This window comes from Chiloscyllium plagiosum, unplaced genomic scaffold (assembly GCF_037043375.1).
Source record: "Chiloscyllium plagiosum isolate Xiang-an unplaced genomic scaffold, Cpla_swu_hap1 HiC_scaffold_1, whole genome shotgun sequence".
Classification (NCBI taxonomy): Eukaryota; Metazoa; Chordata; class Chondrichthyes; order Orectolobiformes; family Hemiscylliidae; genus Chiloscyllium; species Chiloscyllium plagiosum.
The window spans coordinates 30,385,803-30,408,247 of NW_028270139.1; the positions used below are offsets into that span (position 1 = coordinate 30,385,803).

At 41.7% G+C, this 22,445-nt stretch overlaps 1 protein-coding gene across 2 annotated transcripts in view; it reads left to right on the forward strand.

Moving 5' to 3' along the window:
- Window positions 1-591: 591 nt before the first annotated feature.
- Window positions 592-22,445, forward strand: part of LOC122553132 (synaptopodin-2-like) — a 139,740-nt gene continuing 117,886 nt past the window's right edge. The window contains exon 1 of one of the 2 annotated variants that reach the window (XM_087985776.1): window positions 592-804. In XM_087985776.1, the coding sequence (XP_087841902.1) occupies window positions 700-804 (105 nt within the window). In that variant the 5' untranslated portion in view covers window positions 592-699. The remainder of the gene's footprint in view (window positions 805-22,445) is intronic. The other variant, XM_043696698.2, reaches the window with a different exon arrangement.

Sequence of the window (22,445 nt, forward strand, 5' to 3'; positions counted from 1 at the left end):
GGATAGGGGCTTTGATTTGACTTTCATAAAAGATCAAACCTCACCTAGATTTAACTCACCTGACATTCTCAAACAACAACAGTCCTAACCAATCTCTCTCAATATAGTTTTAGCAACTGGACACGGTTTTCAGATTGCTGCAGATTACGAAAATAGTACCCAGCTCTCTTTTTTTCCCCTCACTGTACAATCTTCATACGTATATTTTAAATATCGCGGAAGTTCCCTGCTATCTCTTTGCTATAAGATTTTCTGGATACTTTTCCAAACAGTTTCAGCTGAACTGATTTTTTGTATTTTTAAGAGGTGGGAGGAGTTTATTTTTGAATGGGCAGGGCTGCCTGTCTTCTGTTTTGGAATAGCAAACTGTTTTCAGTTTGGAAATAGTAACTGCTTGCTTTTTTTTTAACCTTACATTTCCTCCTCTTGTTTATCTTGAGCTGGTCACTGATTTGTTGCAGTGTGTCTCTTGTGTGCTCAGCTTTCTGGATAACTTTCTTTTGATGGGGCTGAGCTGCAGCCTCTGACGTACATTGTACTGTGGTGCTGTAAGTGGCTGGTAACTGTGCTGAGTGACTGCCTTTTCTCAGACAAACTGAGCTGTATCTACAAACTAGAAAGCAGTTTCACTCTGACCTAAGCTCCATCTTAGAAGTTCACCAGTTCCAGAGAGAGGAAGCTCTATACAAATTCACATCCATGGGCATTGGGGATTACATCTGTGTCACAATCAGTGGTGGAGCACCCTGGGGATTCAGACTGCAAGGTGGCAAGGAGCACAAGCAGCCATTACAGATTTCAAAGGTAAGCAGAATAATTTAACTGAGGGGTACAAAATATTCACCAAAGGCAGAACATTCCAAAATAACCTCCTGAAATGCCTTTAACATAGTTGCAGAAATTAGATAACGACTGAGATTATCATCTGCATTTCTTAAACTCTGTGGGCTTCACAGAATTACATGTTGTACTTTTGGAACTCTCTTACAAATGTTGAACTGTGACACTTTTCCAGCACATTCTATGATAATCTGATCTTCAATCCTGTACTGTACATGAAATAATCAATTTCAAAATTCTACCGATAAGGCGACTGATCATAAAAGTCTGATAGTGACTATGGTAATCGTCTTATTTCACTTCAAAAAGAATTTTCCTACATTGAAACAATGAAAGTAGATTACTTCAGAAAACTAACTATAAAATGAAAATAGTATTATCAGCTAAAATCTTAAAATAACTTCCTGTTACATCTGTTTGTAGAACAGATTATCATCTGTGGGCTGTCCTTTTTTTTGCTGTAGGTGAATTAATGTGGAGTCTTAAATTGGGCAATTGCAAAGATCTGTTTTTGATTAAACCATACAGTTAAGAAGCATGAAAGGTATTATCAAACATTAAATGACCGCAAACATTTCAATTTCAGAAGAAAATGCCTGCATTGAAGAGGGCTGATAAGTACTTATGTTCATTAATCTATATTTAAGTTTTTGTTTCATAGTAAAGTTTCAGTTAAAAAGTGACAGCAGAAAGCTGTGCAAAACTTATTCTGCCCTAAAATCTAATGCATCACAGATGGTCAAAATAATGACTGTTCATAGCAGATTGGATTTAATACTTGAAAAATTATTTACTGATAAATAATATCTTACTGTTTTACCTTGCTAATCATTTTGTACTATCCTATTTATGCACTGCCTGAATAGTTCCAGTGATGTAAACCTTCTCGGTTGCTGCCTGTCTTAAAGTCCGTTACTTGGAAGATAAAATCATAAGAATTAATGGCCCAGCATGATGATCCGTGCTGTTAAATATGTTTTACTCTTATTTTGTGTTGATTAAAATATAGTGAAATGCTTTGCACTTGCAATCTGTTAATAAAGAATTTGAAATTCTCATATTTCTAATACTTAGTTTGAATTAATATTACAGTTCAAGAAGAAACAGTCTTTTATTTTAATTTTGCAGCTTATACATGTTATTTTAAATTTATCATGAACAGTATTATTTTTCAATGCCAGTGTGGTAAGATATCAATGTCTACTTTTATAAAGAAATCTGGTTAAATAGACCAACCAGTAATGAAAAATGTTGGCAATACTTACCAAACTAACTATCGAGAAAATGGGAAAGAACAACTGTTCACAAAGTCTGACACCTAGTGAATCTTTTGAATCGTTGCAACTTTCAAAATCCCACATGTCTGGTCTCTATAATTGTTTTAACAAGAACTTCATGCGGGCCCAGCAGATTTTACTATTCCTCAAAACAACTCTTATTGTACAAGTTACAAAACTGAAAGAAAAATAGATGAAAGATGCAGGCTTCACATTCACCACCTTCATTAGAATGCATCTGATGCACTATTTGTATTTCTTTGTAACTAGGAGAAAGTGAGGACTGCAGTGAAAAATGTGTTGCTGGAAAAGCGCAGCAGGTCAGGCAGCATCCAAGGAGCAGGAGAAGGGCTTATGCCCGAAACATCGATTCTCCTGCTCCTTGGATGCTGCCTAAGACCATAAGACATAGGAGTGGAAGTAAGGCCATTCGGCCCATTGAGTCCACTACGCCATTCAATCATGGCTGATGGGCATTTCAAATCCACTTACCTGCATTCTCCCCGTAGCCCTTAATTCCTTGTGACGTCAAGAATTTATCAATCTCTGCCTTGAAGACATTTAGCGTCCCGGCCTCCACTGCACTCTGCGGCAATGAATTCGACAGGCCCACCACTCTCTGGCTGAAGAAATGTATCCGCATTTCCGTTCTGAATTGACCCCCTCTAATTTTAAGGCTGTGCCCACGGGTCCTAGTCTCCCCACCTAACGGAAACAATTTCTTAGCGTCCACCCTTTCCAAGCCATGTAATATCTTGTAAGTTTCTATTAGATCTCCCCTTAACTTTCTAAACTCCAATGAGTACAATCCCAGGATCCTCAGCCGTTCCTCGTATGTTAGACCTACCATTCCAGGGATCATCCGTGTGAATCTCCGCTGGACACGCTCCAGTGCCAGTATGTCCTTCCTGAGGTGTGGGGACCAAAACTGGACACAGTACTCCAAATGGGGCCTAAACAGAGCTTTATAAAGTCTCAGTAGCACATCATGCTTTTATATTCCTGCATGTTTACCTTTAGAGAATCCTCAACTAGCACTCCCAGATCCCTTTGTACTTTGGCTTTATGAATTTTCTCACCGTTTAGAAAGTAGTCCATGCTGGTATTCTTTTTTCCAAAGTGCAAGACCTCGCATTTGCTCACATTGAACTTCATCAGCCATTTCCTGGATCACTCTCCCAAACTGTCTCGATCCTTCTGCAGCCTCCCCACTTCCTCAGTACTACCTGCCTGTCCACCTAACTTCGTATCATCAGCAAACTTCGCTAGAATGCCCCCAGTCCCTTCATCCAGATCATTAATATATAACGTGAACAGCTGCAGCCCAAACACTGAACCCTGTGGGACACTGCTTGTCACCGGCTGCCATTCCGAAAAAGAACCTCTTATCCCAACTCTCTGCCTTCTGTCAGACAGCCAATCCTCAATCCATGCCAGTAGCTCACCTCGAACACCATGGGCCCTCACCTTACTCAGCAGCCTCCAGTGTGGCACCTTATCAAAGGCCTTTTGGAAGTCTAGATAGACCACATCCACTGGGTTTCCCTGATTTAACCTACTTGTCACCTCTTCAAAGAATTCTAACATGTTTGTCAGCCACGATCTCCCCTTACTAAATCCATGTTGACTTGTTCTAATCCGACCCTGCTCTTCCAAGAATTTAGAAACCTCATCCTCAACGATGGATTCTAGAATTTTACCAACAACCGAGGTTAGGCTAATTGCCCTATAATTTTCCATCTTTTGTCTTGATCCTTTCTTGAACAATGGGGTTACAACAGTGGTCTTCCAATCATCCGGGACTTTCCCTGACTCCAGTGACTTTTGAAAGATCTCAACCAATGCCTCCGCTATTCCCTCAGCCACCTCCCTCAGAACTCTAGGATGTAGCCCATCGGGGCCAGGAGATTTGTCAATTTTAAGACCTTTTAGCTTTTCTAGCACTCTCTCTTTTGTAATGGCAACTACTCAACTCAGCCCCTGACTCCCTTTAATTGTTGGGATATTACGCATGTCTTCCACTGTGAAGACTGACGCAAAGTACTTATTAAGTTCTCCACCTATTTCCTTATCTCCCATCACTAGCCTTCCAGCATCAGTTTGAAGTGGCCCAATGTCTACTTTTGCCTGTCATTTGTTTTTTATGTATTGAAAGAAACTTTTACTATCATTTCTAATATTACTGGCTAGCCTACCTTCATATTTGATCCTCTCCTTCCTTATTTCTCTCTTTGTTATCCGCTGTTTGTTTTTGTAGCCTTCCCAATCTTCTGATTTCCCAGTGCTCTTGGCCACTTTATAGGATCTCTCTTTTTCTTTGATACATTTCCTGATTTCCTTTGTCAGCCATGGCTATCTAATCCCTCCCTGGATAATCTTTCTTTTCTTGGGGATGAACCTCTGTACTGTGTCCTCAATTATACCCACAAACTCCTGCCATTTTTGCTCTACTGTTTTCCCCGCTAGGCTCTGCTTCCAGTTGATTTTCGTCAGTTCCTCTCTCATGCCCTCATAATTACCTTTAACTGTAACACCATTACGTCCAATTTTGCCTTCTCTCTTTCAAACTGCAGACTGAACTCTACCATATTATGATCGCTGCTTCCTAAGTGTTCCCTTACTTTAATATCTTTTATAAAGTATGGTTCATTACATAGCACTAGGTCCAAAATAGCCTGCTCCCTTGTGGGCTCCATGACAAGCTGTTCCAAAAAGCCATCCTGTAAGCATTCCAAGAATTCCCTTTCTTTGAATCCACTGGCAACATTATTTACCCAGTCCACCTGCATATTGAAGTTTCCCATGATCACCGTGACCTTGCCTTTCTGACATGCCTTTTCTATTTCCTGGTACATGTTGCGCCTCTGGTCCTGACCACTGTTAGGAGGTCTGTACATAACTCCCATTATGGTTTTTTTGCCTTTGTGGTTCCTCAATTCCACCCACACAGACTCCACATCATCCGACCCTATGTCATTCAGTGCCATAGATTTAATTTTGTTCTTAACTAACAAGGCCACCCCACCCCCTCTGCCCACCTGCCCGTCTTTTCGATAAGTTGTCAATCCTTGGATGTTTAACTGCCAGTCCTGAACCCCCTGCAACCATGTCTCTGTGATGTCTACCACATCATAATCATTCACGATGATCTGTGCCATTAGTTCATCTACTTTGTTATGAATGCTACGAGCATTCAGGTAAAGTGCCTTAATGTTAACATTCTTATCATTAGAGATATTGGAAGTCATAAGATGTCCTAAGTTATCTTTGCTTTTTGTTGCATTCCTAATCTGCCTCAAGGTTAAATCCACCTGCATACATGCTATCCTCCTGCTTATCTTTCCATTTAACTCCATACTCCCTGTCGCTTTCACTTTCCCTTCCCCACAATTCAGAAGTTTAAAGTCCTACTGACCACCCTATTTATCCTCTTCGCTAGAACATTGGTACCTGATCAGTTCAGGTGGAGACCGTCCCAATGGTACAGATCCCCCCTGGTTCCAAAACTGATGCCAATGCCCCATGAAATGGAATCCCTCTTTCCCTCACACCAATCCCTTAGCCACGTGTTTACTTCCCTAATTTTCTTATCCCTATGCCAATTGGCACGTGGCTCGGGCAGTAATCCAGAGATTATGACCCTTGAGGACCTGTACTTCAATTTCCTTCCTACTGCTTGATAATCCCCAAACAGGTCCTCCACCCTAGCTTTGCCTATGTTGTTAGTCCCAACGTGGACTACAACAACTGGATCCTCCCCTTCCCGCTCCAACATCCTTTCAAGCCGGTCGGAGATGTCCCGCACCCTGACACCGGGCAGGTAACACACCACGCGAGACTCCCGATCCAGCTTGCATAGGATACTATCTGTCCCCCTAATTATAGAATCCCCTACAACAACTACTTGTCATTTTGCTCCCCCCTCTTGAATGGCCTTCTGCACCATGGTGCCGTGGTCAGCTGGCTCATCCTGATCTGCTTTTCTTTGTAACTGCACAGTACACAGACATAAGTCACATTAAACACACCATTGTCTCTTTTCAAGTTTCGTTATGATGAAAATGACAGGTAATGCTTCATAATCACCAAATCAGAAAATTTTACCAAATACTCTCTCATCAAAACCTTGACTTAAAAGTTTTGTGTTGAGATGATAAACAAATGAGTGAGCTATAAATATGTATGTAGGATATTTTATAAGTATTTGCTGGCTTAAAAATATTTTTTACCATTTATAAAAAATTTGAATTTGAATATAGTTACCAACTTAAGATTAGGTACAGAGCACTAAATTTACACTAATATAAAGACATTTAAGTAAATGATGAAGTTGTAACTGATGATATAACTCGTTAGGAAAGAAAACATCAGACCAGAAGGAGCAAATAGAGAGGAACTATACTGCAGAGTTGTACTTAATAACTGGCAATGTACAGATATGAGTAAAAGGTGTATTGTAGTACATCAGGAATGAAACAGCCTTGACAATCACAGCCTAGAGATACTCTAGATCAATATCTCAAAACACAGGTAGCTGAAATGGCTTACAGCACAAGATAAAGCATGTTGGCAGCGAGGGGACAGAGCTGAAAAGAGAAGACTCCAAAGGCAGGGCATGATAGAGAACTTAGAGTAAGCAGCCTCAGTTAGACCCGCAGCAGCAGTTACATCTCTCAAAAGGAGCTGCCAGCTGTCCCTCAATTGGATTCCCTGTATCTGTGTCCCACATGTCAACTTTAATTGGCTACCATTTGATTACAACATAGGGTGCACCTTCAATATAAGTAGGGTTAGTGGAAATTTGTCACATTAACACAGTACTTACAAGACTAACAAAAAACAGAAATTACTGGAAAAACTCATTTTTTAAAAATTAGATTCCCTACGGTGTGGAAACAGGCCCTTCGGCCCAACAAGTCCACACCGACCCTCCGAAGAGCAACCTACCCAGACCCATTCCCCTACATTTACCCGACTAATGCACCTAACACTACGGGCAGTTTAGCATGGCTAATTCACATAACCTGCACATCTTTGGAGTGTGGGAAGAAACCGGAGCACTCGGAGGAAACCCATGCAGACACGGGGACAATGTGCAAACTCCACACAGACAGTTGCCAGAGGTGGGAATTGAACCCGGGTCTCTAGCGCCGTGAGGCAACAGTGCTAAACACTGAGCCTCCATGCAGTCTGGCAGTATCTGTGGAGAGAAATTAGAGTTAAAATTTCAGGTCCTTCTTCAAAACTTACAAGACTAACTTGTTATGTGCCTCTCACACAGAGAAATTCTGCATCAAACCCGCATATTTATCTCCCTCCCTGGCTGGCCGTCCTTTTAGGCTAAACTCAACTATGTATGTACCCAGTGTTCCCTTTAATCAGAAGCATAGATTTCAGTCTCATTGTGACAACTGTGGGCATTGCTGTGTTTATTTTGTATGATGTCAGATATTTGGAGTAACTGGATCCAAAATGCCTTCTAAAACAGAGACTTTGGGCTATTAAATCGCTTTGTGCATGTATTAGTTAATACATGTAATAGATTCCATCAAATAAAATTGGGCAAAATTTTATCACCTTCCAGGAGGCAGAAAAGAAGTGGAGTGCTCAGTAAAATTGTGACAAATCACATGGATTAGTACCCCCAACCCAACATCAGGAAAAGGGCGAGGGCTAGTTTTCAGCATGCTACCTGCCAAAGGAGGTGAACAGCCTGTTTCACATGCAAATGTCTTAATAAGGGCTATTTCGTCAAACCATCAGCATTTTGTTAATGGTGGTGAATCAAATTGCTGTTTCCATGTGAGGAGGCTGTTAGCTAAATGTAGTCAGCCTTGATGTGGCAGACTGAGGGAAAAGGATTTTGTTTTAGATTCAGAACAGATCACAAGTACAAAGGTAAATACCTGCTGCCCCACTGATACCCAGTCAGTCAAATTCCACTTTCAGAGATGTGTACTGAGTCTCCTGAGCTGCCAACCTTTACAGTTGGCCATAGGGACAGCATGGTGGTTCAGCGGTTAGCACAGCTGCCTCAGCGCCTGCAGCTGTCTATATAATGAGGGCAGATAGCTTGCTAGTTGACTATGGTGTGCCAATGACAATCATTTCCTGGTGATCTCATGTTGTGCATCCTGTCTACCCAACTGGTGAAATTCATTTTTGTCTTATGTAGTTGTATTTTCTACACAGTTTAAATTGGCTCATTGAGAAATCAATGAAACCAAACAAATCTTTGGTAGCTTGAATAGTTTATAGATATGTGGATTAATAGGCTGTGACACTGACTGTTCTGATCTCTCTCAATAATAAACCATAAGACAAACCTAGATAAAGATCCAGATACCAATAGCTCACCTTATAAGGTGTGTGTTAGACTCTCAGTCTGTCTATTTGCTTATGTTGAAGGAACAGTAGTAACAGAAAAGACATTCCAGGGTATAAATCACAGCTTCATGTCTGCCAAGATATCTGAACTCTGGGTGAACTTACATCACATGATCTATCTACCGCATGCGTCATGAAGATCTACCAAAAGACAAACTGGGTGCCAAACATCTTGGCACTTTCCAATCTGTAAGAATGGGATGATATTTATCTGCAGCAGTGGCTGATGATTGACTGGTCCCTGAGTAGCAGTCAGTTTATATTGTATGGAAATATTTCTTCTGCATTGATTTCAATAGAAAAGGAAATAGGTATAGTGTTATAATGAGCCACAAATTCTCTCCGAGACCATTTTACTCTACTGTTGAAGACAATGTCACCTCTATGTTCAAGGAAGATGTATTATAGACACCTTGAGGGATAGACCACTTTTTTATTGTTTCAAAGTTCTGCATATTTCCTTGTCTTGCTATTCATATCAACTTCCACAACTTTGTCAAGCTTTAAGTATAAAGCCAGATCTTTTAAATCTGTTCGGGCATAAATTCCCATTTTCTGGATGGGATAGGTGAAGGCAGTGAACATCTCTTGGCCTCTATTGAAGGCATGTACAACATTGTGACAATCCCGACAATGTCCATGGGGTGTCACCATTTAATCTCCCTGTGGGGCTCAATGATTATGAATTCCCTGGGTAACCTGCCCAGTTAAAGCTCATCATTTGAGCCCTTTATATGTTCATGCCTAGGCTTTGTTGGAGAGGAAGCATCAGGTATTCACCAGTGCTGTCAATGTCTTTAGAGAGAGGTGGGCACTGTAGCGGATAGAGTGCTTTATTTTCCCATCCATCTCCATTTTGATTTATCCTCTTCCTGCTTTCCTACCCCTCCCTCACTTATAATGGACTTTGCATGAATATCTAATTGGCTGCATGGGTATTTTGTTGGTGACAGCTGATAGATAAATAAAGGAAAAACGTAAAGGTGATTTGGTTATGGGAAAGCCATTCAGGGAAAAAAAAAGGCAGACCCAGGGATGGATCTGCAGAACTGACTGCTCCAAACTGGGACACGCCTATTGACACGACAAGTAATGGGTCTGTTTTAGTATTGAACAATAGACAATATTCCTTTCCAGATTAGAGTGGTGCTGGAAAAGCACAGCAGATCAGGCAGCATCCAAGGAGCAGGAAAATTGACGTTTCAGGCACAAGTCCTTCATCCTGATGAATGGCTTTTGCCCAAAATGTCGATTTTCCTGCTCCTTGGATGCTACCTGACCTGCTGTGCTTTTCCAGCACCACTCTAATATTGACTCTAATCTCCAGCATTTGCAGTACCTACCTCAGCCTAATATTCCTTTCCAGTCAGGCTTTCTGAGTTATTACATTGATGATGAGAGTCAAAAAAGGTTTTGGGTAGCCTTGCTTTCAACAAACCCAGTAAGATCACAATGGGGGTATGGTGAAAATGGGAAACTGGAAACCTTATGGTGTGTATATAAAGGATTGGCCATAGTATACTGAAATGATGAAATACTTTGACAAGCAAACAAGATTGGAGATCACCAACCAAAAATCATTCTCTTGACCACTTGTGGACCCCTGACTTTCAGCATAATAAACAGTTTAATGTATCCAGAGCGCCAGAGTCAAAAGCCTTTGAGAAACCGATAGATATGGTGGCAGACCACTATAACTTCACTGGTTATATTGCAGCATTACAGGTTTAACGCAGCAAATAAACCTGCACTGAATTCTTGAAAAAACTGCAGAAATTGGTGGAACTCTGAGTATTAGTCAACACTTCAGAAATGTTGAGAGATCACTTATTTTGTGGAATTAATATTGACACCCAAAGGAAGCGACTGGCTGACTCAGATCTGGACCTCAAGAAAGCCATAGAATTAGAATTAAAATCCCTTCAGTGTGGAAACAAGCCCTTCGGCCTAACCAGTCCAAACCAACCCCCCAAAGACTATCCCAACCAAACCCATTACTCTACATTTACCCCTGACTAATGCGAGGAGAAAGTGAGGTCTGCAGATGCTGGAGATCAAAGTTGAAACTTTATTGCTGGAACAGCACAGCAGGTCAGGCAGCATCCAGGGAACAGGAGATTCGACGTTTCGGGCACAGGCCCTTCTTCAGGAATCTTCCTGAAGAAGGGCCTGTGCCCGAAACGTCGAATCTCCTGTTCCCTGGATGCTGCCTGACCTGCTGTGCTGTTCCAGCAATAAAGTTTCACCCCTGACTAATGCACCTCACCTACACATCCCTGAACATTGTGGGCAATTTAGCATGGCCAATTCACCTAACCTGCACATCTTTGGATTGTGGGAGGAAACCCACGCAGATAAGGGGAGAATGTGCAAAGTCCACACAAACAATCGCTCAAGGCTGGAATCGAACCATGGTCCCTGGTGCTGTGAGGCAGCAGTGCTGACCACTGAGCCACTGTGCTGCCCCCTCATTTCATGTAAAAACATAGAAAAAGGAGTTCAGGAGCTTCAGCAGTCTATAGATGACACAATCCTCAAACTTGAGTGACTCCCATATCACAGAGCTATATCCCCAATGGATGATGCCAGCGGCTCCTGTTTGTTGCCAGTGAAGGGTGATTGGAGTCAGAGACTGAGAGGCTCTGGAGTTGGTTGGGAAGTTTCTCCACAATACAGTGAGAAGCAAGAATTTCCATGCTGCTGTTGTGATCATGGAGTTCACACCAGACAAGGCTGCCAAAACATATATTGCCTAGGCTGAAGGGCGAAGTCACCTCAGGGTAGGACTTTACGAATAAAGCAGTTGAGGGTGAGAAGTTTATACAGTTAAATTGCACTGTTCCCAAAGTGGTCCCAAATAAGATAAAACTCCAGGCAAATGGCCACCTCCTAGATTTGGACTTTGTTGCAGGTACTGCTTTATTTATTAGGAGAAAGTGAGGACTGCAGATGCTGGGGATCAGAGCTTAAAAATGTGTTGCTGGAAAAGCGCAGCAGGTCAGGCAGCATCAAAGGAGAAGGAGAATCGACGTTTCGGGCATAAGCCCTTCTTCAGGAATGAGGAGGGTGTGCCAAGCAGGCTAAGATAAAAGGTAGGGAGGAGGGACTTGGGGGAGGGGCATTGGGAATGCGATAGGTGGAAGGAGGTTAAGGTGTGGGTGATAGGCCGGAGAGGGGGTGGGGGCGGAGAGGTTGGGAAGAAGATGGCAGGTCAAGAAGGCGATGCTGAGTCTGAGGGTTGGGACTGAGAGAAGGTGGGGGGAGGGGAAATGAAGAAGCTGGAGAAATCTGCATTCATCCCTTGTGGTTGGAGGGTTCCTCGGCGGAAGATGAGGGACTCTTCCTCCAGGCGTCGTGTTGCCATGGTCTGGCGATGGAGGAGGCCAAGGACCTGCATGTCCTTGGCAGAGCGGGAGGGGGAGTTAAAGTATTCAAGTAGGGGGCGGTTGGGTTGGTTGGTGCGGGTGTCCCAGAGGTGTTCTCTGAAACGTTCCACAAGTAGGCGGCCTGTCTCTCCAATGTATAGGAGGCCACATCGGGTGCAGCGGATGCAGTAAATGATATGTGTGGAGGTGCAGGTGAATTTCTGATGGATAGTGAATGATCCCTTTGGGCCTTGGAGGGAAGTGTGGTGGGGGGGGGACGGGGGGGAGGTGTGGGCGCAAGTTTTGCATTTTTTGCGGTTGCAGGGGAAGGTGCCAGGAGTGGAGATTGGGTTGGTGGGGGTGTGGATCTGACAAGGGAGTCGCGGAGGGAGTGGTCTTTCCGTAACGCTAATAGGGGTGGGGAGGGAAATATATCCTTGGTGGTGGGGTCCGTTTGCAGGTGGCGGAAATGACGAAGGATGATCCGATGTATCTGGAGGTTGGTGGGGTGGTAGGTGAGGACCAGTGGGGTTGTGTCCTGGTGGCGATTGGAGGGGCGGGGTTTAAGGAGGGAGGAGCGGGAAGTGGAGGAGATGCGTTGGAGAGCATCGTCAACCACGTCTGAGGGGAAATTGTGGTCTTTGAAGGAGGCGGCCATCTGGGTTGTTCGGTATTGGAATTGGTCCTCCTGGGAACAGATGCGGCGAAAGCGAAGGAATTTTTTCAGGGGGCAGGGTGGGAAGAGGTGTAATCTAGGTAACTGTGGGAGTTAGTCGGTTTATAGTAAATGACCGTGTTGAGTCGGTCGGTTTATAGTATACGTCCGTGTTGAGATGTATACTATAAACCGACTGACTCCCACAGCTACCTAGATTACACCTCTTCCCACCCTGCCCCCTGAAAAAATTCCTTCGCTTTCGCCGCATCTGTTCCCAGGAGGACCAATTCCAATACCGAACAACCCAGATGGCCGCCTCCTTCAAAGACCACAATTTCCCCTCAGACGTGGTTGACGATGCTCTCCAACGCATCTCCTCCACTTCCCGCTCCTCCCTCCTTAAACCCCGCCCCTCCAATCGCCACCAGGACACAACCCCACTGGTCCTCACCTACGCCATCCCATATTCCCAGTTCGCCTTCGCCTTAGCCGCATCTGCTTCCAATACCGAACAACCCAGATGGCCACCTCCTTCAAAGACCACAATTTCCCCTCAGACGTGGTTGACGATCTGTACATTGCCAGTTATTAAGTACAACTCTGCAGTATAGTTCCTCTCTATTTGCTCCTTCTGGTCTGATGCTTTCTTTCCTAACGAGTCATGTCATCAGTTACAACTTCATCATTTACTTAAATGTCTTTATATTAGTGTAAATTTAGTGCTCTGTACCTAATCTTAAGTTGGTAACTATATCCAAATTCAAATTTTTTATAAATGGTAAAAAATATTTTTAAGCCAGCAAATACTTATAAAATATCCTACATACATATTTATAGCTCACTCATTTGTTTATCATCTCAACACAAAACTTTTAAGTCAAGGTTTTGATGAGAGAGTATTTGGTAAAATTTTCTGATTTGGTGATTATGAAGCATTACCTGTCATTTTCATCATAACGAAACTTGAAAAGAGACAATGGTGTGTTTAATGTGACTTATGTCTGTGTACTGTGCAGTTACAAAGAAAAGCAGATCAGGATGAGCCAGCTGACCACGGCACCATGGTGCAGAAGGCCATTCAAGAGGGGGGAGCAAAATGACAAGTAGTTGTTGTAGGGGATTCTATAATTAGGGGGACAGATAGTATCCTATGCAAGCTGGATCGGGAGTCTCGCGTGGTGTGTTACCTGCCCGGTGTCAGGGTGCGGGACATCTCCGACCGGCTTGAAAGGATGTTGGAGCGGGAAGGGGAGGATCCAGTTGTTGTAGTCCACGTTGGGACTAACAACATAGGCAAAGCTAGGGTGGAGGACCTGTTTGGGGATTATCAAGCAGTAGGAAGGAAATTGAAGTACAGGTCCTCAAGGGTCATAATCTCTGGATTACTGCCCGAGCCACGTGCCAATTGGCATAGGGATAAGAAAATTAGGGAAGTAAACACGTGGCTAAGGGATTGGTGTGAGGGAAAGAGGGATTCCATTTCATGGGGCATTGGCATCAGTTTTGAAACCAGGGGGATCTGTACCATTGGGACGGTCTCCACCTGAACTGATCTGGTACCAATGTTCTAGCGAAGAGGATAAATAGGGTGGTCAGTAGGACTTTAAACTTCTGAATTGTGGGGAAGGGAAAGTGAAAGCGACAGGGAGTATGGAGTTAAATGGAAAGATAAGCAGGAGGATAGCATGTATGCAGGTGGATTTAACCTTGAGGCAGATTAGGAATGCAACAAAAAGCAAAGATAACTTAGGACATCTTATAACTTCCAATATCTCTAATGATAAGAATGTTAACATTAAGGCACTTTACCTGAATGCTCGTAGCATTCATAACAAAGTAGATGAACTAATGGCACAGATCATCGTGAATGATTATGATGTGGTAGACATCACATTCCGGAAAGACCACTCCCTCCACGACTCCCTTGTCAGATCCACACCCCCACCAACCCAACCTCCATTCCCGGCACCTTCCCCTGCAACCGCAAAAAATGCAAAACTTGCGCCCACACCTCCCCCCTCACTTGTCTCCAAGGCCCCAAGGGATGCTTCAATATTCATCAGAAATTCACCTGCACCTCTACACACATCATTTACTGCATCCGCTGCACCCGATGTGGCCTCCTAGATATTGGGGAGACAGGCCGCCTACTTGCGGAACGTTTCAGAGAATACCTCTGGGACACCCGCCCTGTGGCTGAACACTTTAACTCCCCCTCCCACTCCGCCAAGGACATGCAGGTCCTTGGCCTCCTCCATCGCCAGACCATGGCAACACGACGCCTGGAGGAAGAGCGACTCATCTTCCGCCAAGGAACCCTTCAACCTCAAGGGATGAATGCAGATTTCTCCAGCTTCCTCATTTCCCCTCCCCCCACCTTTTCTCAGTCCCAACCCTCAGACTCAGCACCGCCTTCTTGACCTGCCATCTTCTTCCCAACCTCTCCGCCCCCACCCTCTCTCCGGCCTATCACCCTCACCTTAACCTCCTTCCACCTATCGCATTCCCAATGCCCCTCCCAAATCCCTCCTCTCTACCTTTTATCTTAGCCTGCTTGACACACCCTCCTCATTCCTGAAGAAGGGCTTATGCCCGAAAAGTCGATTCTCCTTCCCCTTTGATGCTGCCTGACCTGCTGCACTTTTCCAGCAACACATTTTTAAGCTCTGCTTTATTTATTGTTGGAACAAACTTTCAGGAAACTCCAATGCAGCATCTTGCCTTTCGGCCTGCAAGACACCAAGGCTAGACTGGCAATATGCTCTGGGGCGCCCTTATTCATTATTGGGATCACTAAGTTCCGCAGCGTCAACTGACAGACCAACTCCCCTCAAAGGTGGTGCAAAGGCCAGGTCCCAATCTTTTGGGAAGGGTCTGGCGACAGAAAATCTGCATGGATTGGTAACAGATCTTTAAAATGGGCACTAGTGATCTATATTAAGTCATTGGGAAGTGTAACAATATGTTCCAAGAGGGCCTCAGGAAGATAAAAGCTACTAATGCAAAGATCTATGTCGACTCAGAGGCCTAACCTAAACACTTCAAGCCACGGTTGGTCCCTTGTATCCTATGTGAGAAAGTAGAGACTGAACTGGAATGTCTAGAGGAGCTTGGCATCACACACCCAATGCAATTTGCCAAATTGGCCGCAGGAGTAGTCCCAGTTGTAAAACCTGACAACTCAGTCCATTTCTGTGGGATTGTGAGTTGACAATTCATACAGTTTCCTATTTAGATATATACCTTATGCCATACAGAGAAGACTCATATTTTAAAAATTGGCTGAGTGTCACATGTTACAAATTGAACATGAGCTATTCCTACCTCAGTTTTGAAATTAAGAGACCATCCAGGAAGACATCACTATAAATACCCAAAGGACTGTATAAGTTCACTGGCTTATCCTTTGAGGTATCTTTGGCTTGTCACATCTTTCAGGGAGTAACAGAGAAGGTAGTATCCTCCAAGATATGCCCAGTGTAGCAGTCTGTTTGGATGATGTTTTAACAGTTTATAGGAAGTGTTGTGTTGTTTTTCTGAGGCTGGCAATCAGCAAAAAAGGGAAAAATGGACATTCCAGGTAAAATAAATAATGTACCTTGGGTAGGTTACACACCATCGTAGAGAAGTCATAAATATAGACACTGACTCCAAGGAACAGGACTTAATTGACAGTTTTCTAAGGTATCAAAATTACTAGGGGAGATATTACCCACATAAGGAAACTCAGTAACAGTCTCAACAGCTCCCAGGAGTTATCCTTAAAAACAACTGAGACTGGTATCGTACATGGTCAAAACTGAGAAGATCACTAAAACAAAAGCATCAACAATCTCTGGCAGGAGCTCTCCACAGAAGGTTCATCAGACACCGCACTGCAGATGAGGTGCTTGCAGTGACTCTTCAATGGTCTTCATGGAAAAGAAGTTCACCAACCTATTATACACCCCCTGACTAGACCTGGAAAGCAACAGGAATGGGACCATGGGAAAGATGATGCTCAAGGCCCTTTTGTGTCAGGAACAAGGGGGATCCCTTGGGCTTCATCAGGAAGAAATGTAATAATCCCTATAAATGTCATTGGAGAATTCCCAATTAATCTCCCTGTGGAACCCATTGAGTATGAATTCCCTTTTTAACAGGCAATGGCCTGCTCATCTGGAACTCATCACCAGTGCCCCATATAAAGCAGACTCAGGAATGGGTCTGCAGAACTGTCTGCCCCAAGGTGGGACTAGTCTATGTATGCCATGAGTAGTGGCTCTACGTTGGTGTTCAACAATAAGTGATACTCCTTTCCAGTTATGCTTCCTGAGTTATTACAAGCATTTAAAGATTAATTGAAATTTTGGACAGGATACTTCAGGTAATGGTTCAAGTTTCAGATTAAAAGGAGATTCATGAATGAAATAGCCATTGCAGAGAACAATTTGGACCTATTAAATAATTATTAATTATATCATATCTTAAGATGTTACAAAGCATTTCACATCCAATGAATGGCCATTATCTGGTGCAGCAGACCACTTCCTCTAAGATTTACATCTTTCACATAGCAGTGCTATGGTCTCCATCTAGCCACCTAGGAATATGTAGCAATGAGGAAGGACAGTGATAGGCATCGTGGAGAAAAGGACATGACTGGAAGAGAACTTTGGTGCTACATTAGGAGACTATCAGAAAGAAATTTAAAGACCTTTATCCAGCTTGCTTCAAGAAAATAAGACAAGTTAGACCTTCATGGTTTCATGTGCTAAACGCTGTCAGTATAACAATGAGAAAGTTGTAATCAATTTAAAGAGACAAGGGGAGGTTTAGCATTTTAGGTGTTCACAGGTGGCCCACTAAGTTAAACAACTTCTTATTAAGGCACGGAATTAGAAGAATCCCATGTCCTGCTTGGAAAGACAATTACGTTTCCGAGCCTAGTATATAGAATCAATGCAGTGAAATAAGGACAAACTACATTTGTGCAAAATACATTTAGGACAAATGTCTATAACATAGGATGGTACTGCAGATGGCTACAACATAGGTAGATAATTGTGCAAAACATACAGAGAAATCCAATATGAAGGAAGCCAAGCCTGCAGTTAAGTTGTAATATGCAGATTATGAGGTAATATTTATGCTTTTGTGCATATCTGGTAATGTGAATTAACACTTATATACAATGGCAAAACTGCCTCTAAAGACTGTATCTTTTATTTTTATGTATTTTAGATTGTGGTCTGAAATGGGGAGAAATTACTGTTTTAAAACCAAGGATTATGGAAGAAGTCGCTTAGTTTTTAAAAGCAAATTACTGAAATTAATTATAAGCAGTGTTCACTCTGCTGCTTTGTTCAAGCAGAGAGAGATTGGCAGCAGATGAGCTGATACCAGTAGATGTGTGCAAAGTGAGATTTGGCTTGCGACAAGTAGCTGATTGGTTTATGGAGATGTGACCAGTTGTCATTGATAAAAGCCAGTAACATGCCAACAACAATGTGATTGGTTCCTATGCCACTGAACAGCTTCTGGATGTGAATGATTTTAGTAGAAGCCTTCAGACCGCCAAAGGTGGAGGGGAGGTGTCTCTGCAGTAGAAAATCCCTAATGCCTAAAGAAAAGCAATTTATTTTGCCTCACTAGTTTCTGTAAGCTGTAGCATTGAGTGAATAATTCAAAGACTTCATAATTTGTGAACCACTTGCCCTATGGAAAAAAGGTGAAAAAATACCTGGAGAAGAGAGATTGAAGAACAGCACTAATATGTATGAATTTCAGAGATTTGGATTACTATTGACAACTTCTATCTTGAGGAATCTTTTCAAACCTTTTTTATGCCTAGAGATTAAATGTTATAATTATATACATGGAAAATCTATATCATCTCTGTGATATGTACTGAATTAAATCATACACAATATGTGTTAATTTTCTACCTAGCAGACCTTTGAGTCAGTGACAACTTCATATTATCTGGCCCTCAGTGCTAATATTAATCAATTGATTTCCTTATGAGTTTTATGCTCATGTTATTCCCTCTCTCTCATTCTGAGTGCAGGCCGGTTTGAAGCTAATTATGCCTGTATATAGCATAGTTAGCTCCCGTTGCAACTCTGCATACATTCCCTATATTTGCAAGGTAGTCACGTTCAGCGACTTTCATAAAATATAAAATACAGTTGAATAAAGTCCTAATTTAATTTGATATAAAGGATAAGATTGAGTTCATGTAAATGATATTGTGTCCAAACATGCATGAAGTAGCACATCTCATCATTAAAATGAACCTTCTTGAGGCCCATTTGGTTGAGCATGATACGTGTACTTGAAGCACTTCAGGATGTGCCTCCAGTTGAAGAAGTGACAGTTCCCTCACAAAGAAAATAACTACCTGCCCTGAACCTATTCATCTGCACATTCTACATACTTACTTTCCATTATAACGTACTTCCCTATGAAAAGTCAATGTGCTGTCCACCAATCTGTGAAACAAATACGTTTCCAACAATCAAGGCAATTCCTTTCCTGACCAGAAACCATATGTGGTCCTGCTTTATTGCTGCATTATCTCAGGTATTCTGTGAGGAGGAAGAAGAAGAAAAGCATCAGTAACAATGCAACACATTAACCAGCAACACTTTGTGACATGCATCTTTGAACAATATACTTGAAAAATGGTACCACTGCATGGCAACTACCTTAATGCTTGTTTTTCTTACTTTGCTAGCTCTCCACAGACTTACATAGAATATACAGTATCATACAGATAGTGCTCCTTTTGACAATCAGGTCTCAGTGCAATTCTCTAAAGTGTGCCCCAAAGCTTCAAACAAAGCAACCTCATCAAATCCGCCTCATGCAAAGTTACATCAATCTCAATTTTTGTCAACCAGAAATATTGGATGGTGCGGTTCTTAGTGCCCCAACAATAGGTTCTGTATTTATTCCCTGCTATTTTTCTTTTATAGCAGCCTTTTTTTTGTTCAATACAATCTTCTTTAAAATTTTAGTTTGCCTTCATAAATTGTCTTTGTAAAACATTAGTAACAATTTTGTTCAGCAATACAGCCTCTATTTTTATCCTCATATAAACATTACTTAAAACAAATAAATCATTATATACCTTTTTGTTTTAACATACAATAGCCACCTTACATCCTGGTCCCTGCCACAAGCTTTCATTCTAGCCTCAATGTACTTGGACAGTCTATCTTCAGTCTTCAACAGTCATGAAACCCGTGGGAAGCTAGTGTTCCATCAGAAAATCATGGGCATAATGATTAGGAACTATGAAAACTATCCACTGGGTTTGTCATAAAAGGTAAACTCATCATCGTCCTGCTCTCATTAAACAGAAACAACTGATGGTGAGTTTATCGGGATTCTGAGCCCGTTCAGGTTGACAGTATGCCTACTCATAAAACCCACCAGGAGATTGTCTTCAAATTGGCAGCTCCCGTCCCTGCTGTACTATGCAGGACTCTTGATACCACAACAAACCGAACTGGGGGGCCAGGTTTGTTTTACATTAAACAAAATGCCTGTCTTTATCTCATGCGAATATAAAAGATGCCAATGCATAATTTTGGAGTAAAACAGGGGAAGAGATCTCTCGTTGGTACCTGGCCAATATCGGTCACTCTGTTAACATCACTAAAACAGCTTATCTAATCATTATTTTACAGCTGCTAGTCGCACCTATTATGCAATAATCAGTAAAACTTCCTACACTATAATAGTGGTGACGATCCAAAATATTTCAGCGACTAAAAAATACTTTGAGATGACTTGGGGCTTGAAAGGTGCTATATAAATATTAAACATACAAACATAATAGAAAATAACTCACTCTAATATTTGTAAGAGTCTTATTTGAAAACATGCTTTTGAGAATTGATTGACTAAATAACTTTTAAAGCATAGCATTTCACAGAAAATAATCTAGATACAACAAAGAATATTAGGTGTTCCTTAGATTTAGTTCTATCATGTACAATCCTGTCTGCAAAAAAATGGCAGTTTGGTTTCAACTTTATCTCCTCTGGGTGAAAGGACTATTAAGATATGGTATCAACATTTGAAATAAAGAGGGCGAATTTGGTGGTGATATTTTCAGTTCACTGGAAGAAAACCTGTACATTAATGATAGCACCTAACCAGTGCACTTGTATCTCTCTGCTATCAGCATTTTGCTTCAACAATTTCTATCTTTTTATCTGATTGTCTTTATTTCTTCTCACCTCTTTCCTCCATGTTGGCGTAAAATAAGTTAAAATGACAATTACACTCAGAACAAATGAATTAAACAATTCTAGAATACTGTAGCCACATGTTCAAAATACAGAATCTGATATGTACAGTGTGCAAAGAAAATATTGAAATTATCTGACATAGTACGCACTGTTTAAACTTCTACTGAAACATTGTGCTTTCTATTTAAATAGCAGATAGGCAACCTTTAATGCAAATAGTGATACTTATTTATAATTAGTAACACAATCCTCTTTGGCACTTGGATTCTTTCTATAGTGAACATCTACAGACATGAATATAAGAACAAGTTTATTTCAACAGCAGGGATTAATTCCCAAATATGGAAGTTGCTTATAACTGTGTGCTTCTCCAAAATACTGGCTGCACACTGGGAATTATTATCTTATGACTCACAAAGCCTTGGTACAAGTCCTCAGTGCCAGTGTAAAATAATATTTTTCATAGAATCTTTCAGTCTTGTAATCCCAAGGATCAACAATTAGAAAGCTTTAACCTAATGCAAGCAAACAAATAGCCTCCTTAATTCTCTATGTAAACTGAGTTTAACATAAAACATCATAGACCTGCAATTGCTCTATGGGTTTCCTAACTTAGTTATCTCTACAAACTAGGAGAACATAATAAGCATGTGACAGTGAATTTACCAAAACAGTAATTATTTTCCTTTTAAAGTTTCTTTACCATCATGCCCTTGATATGATCAGTGTGATCGAGGTGATGTGATTGAATAGATCATTAAAACACCAGTGATGAAAAAAGCTGAAACTTTGAGACTAATTCTTGCTTTCAAAAAAATGAATAACAGTAGCACATTGACATTCAACATTTTATTTTACTCCATTAAAATAAAAATGGAAGAAAATTTTGAGCCACACAATCAATTGTTAACAATTACATTCACACAAGCTCAGCTGCACACTGGGGCTGAAACATTCAGCTCCATGACACCATAGATGCCCATTTTGATTCCAAATTGACATCTACAGCATGAGGTGCATATCTGGTCCATGTGATGCCAATTTGGTAATGGTATCAGTGCAAGCACAAGGAGAATGTGATAGGAGTATGTTGAGTAAGCAGATGATGACATCAGGTTGTAATCTAATTTGATGCCAGCAATGCTATTTTGGAATTTAACACTCCAGCTCACACGGTTTCTCAACCTCGCACAGTTGAACATACATTCAACAGTGGGAAAGAGCTCCCACGAGCTTTATTTAAAGGTATCGTCAACCACTTTCAGGTCAGCTGCTGATTGATTTCCTACTTGTGGTTATTGGCTTTGCAGAAGGGTTTGACAGTTTGTGAAATTATTTAGTTTGCAGGTTGTGAAGTGGTAAGTGCTGAAGAATCTGAACAAAATTTTTACAAAACCCAGCTATTGTTTGTTTTACAATAGAATAAGAGGGCACGCACATCCATAAGGTACAAATATCCAATTAAATATCAATCAGTATTCAAAATTGACAATCTGGATCTCCCGTCATTAAGATTTCTGGAATGGGGGCAAATGTAAACCTTTTGACTCAGTGGTGAAACTGTTAACATTGTGGCAGTGGTGTGATCATCCATACATACTACACTGGATATTAACTCAACAGTGACTGTATTCTCGTTTTACTCTCACTTAAGATGTCTGCAGTGGACTTTATG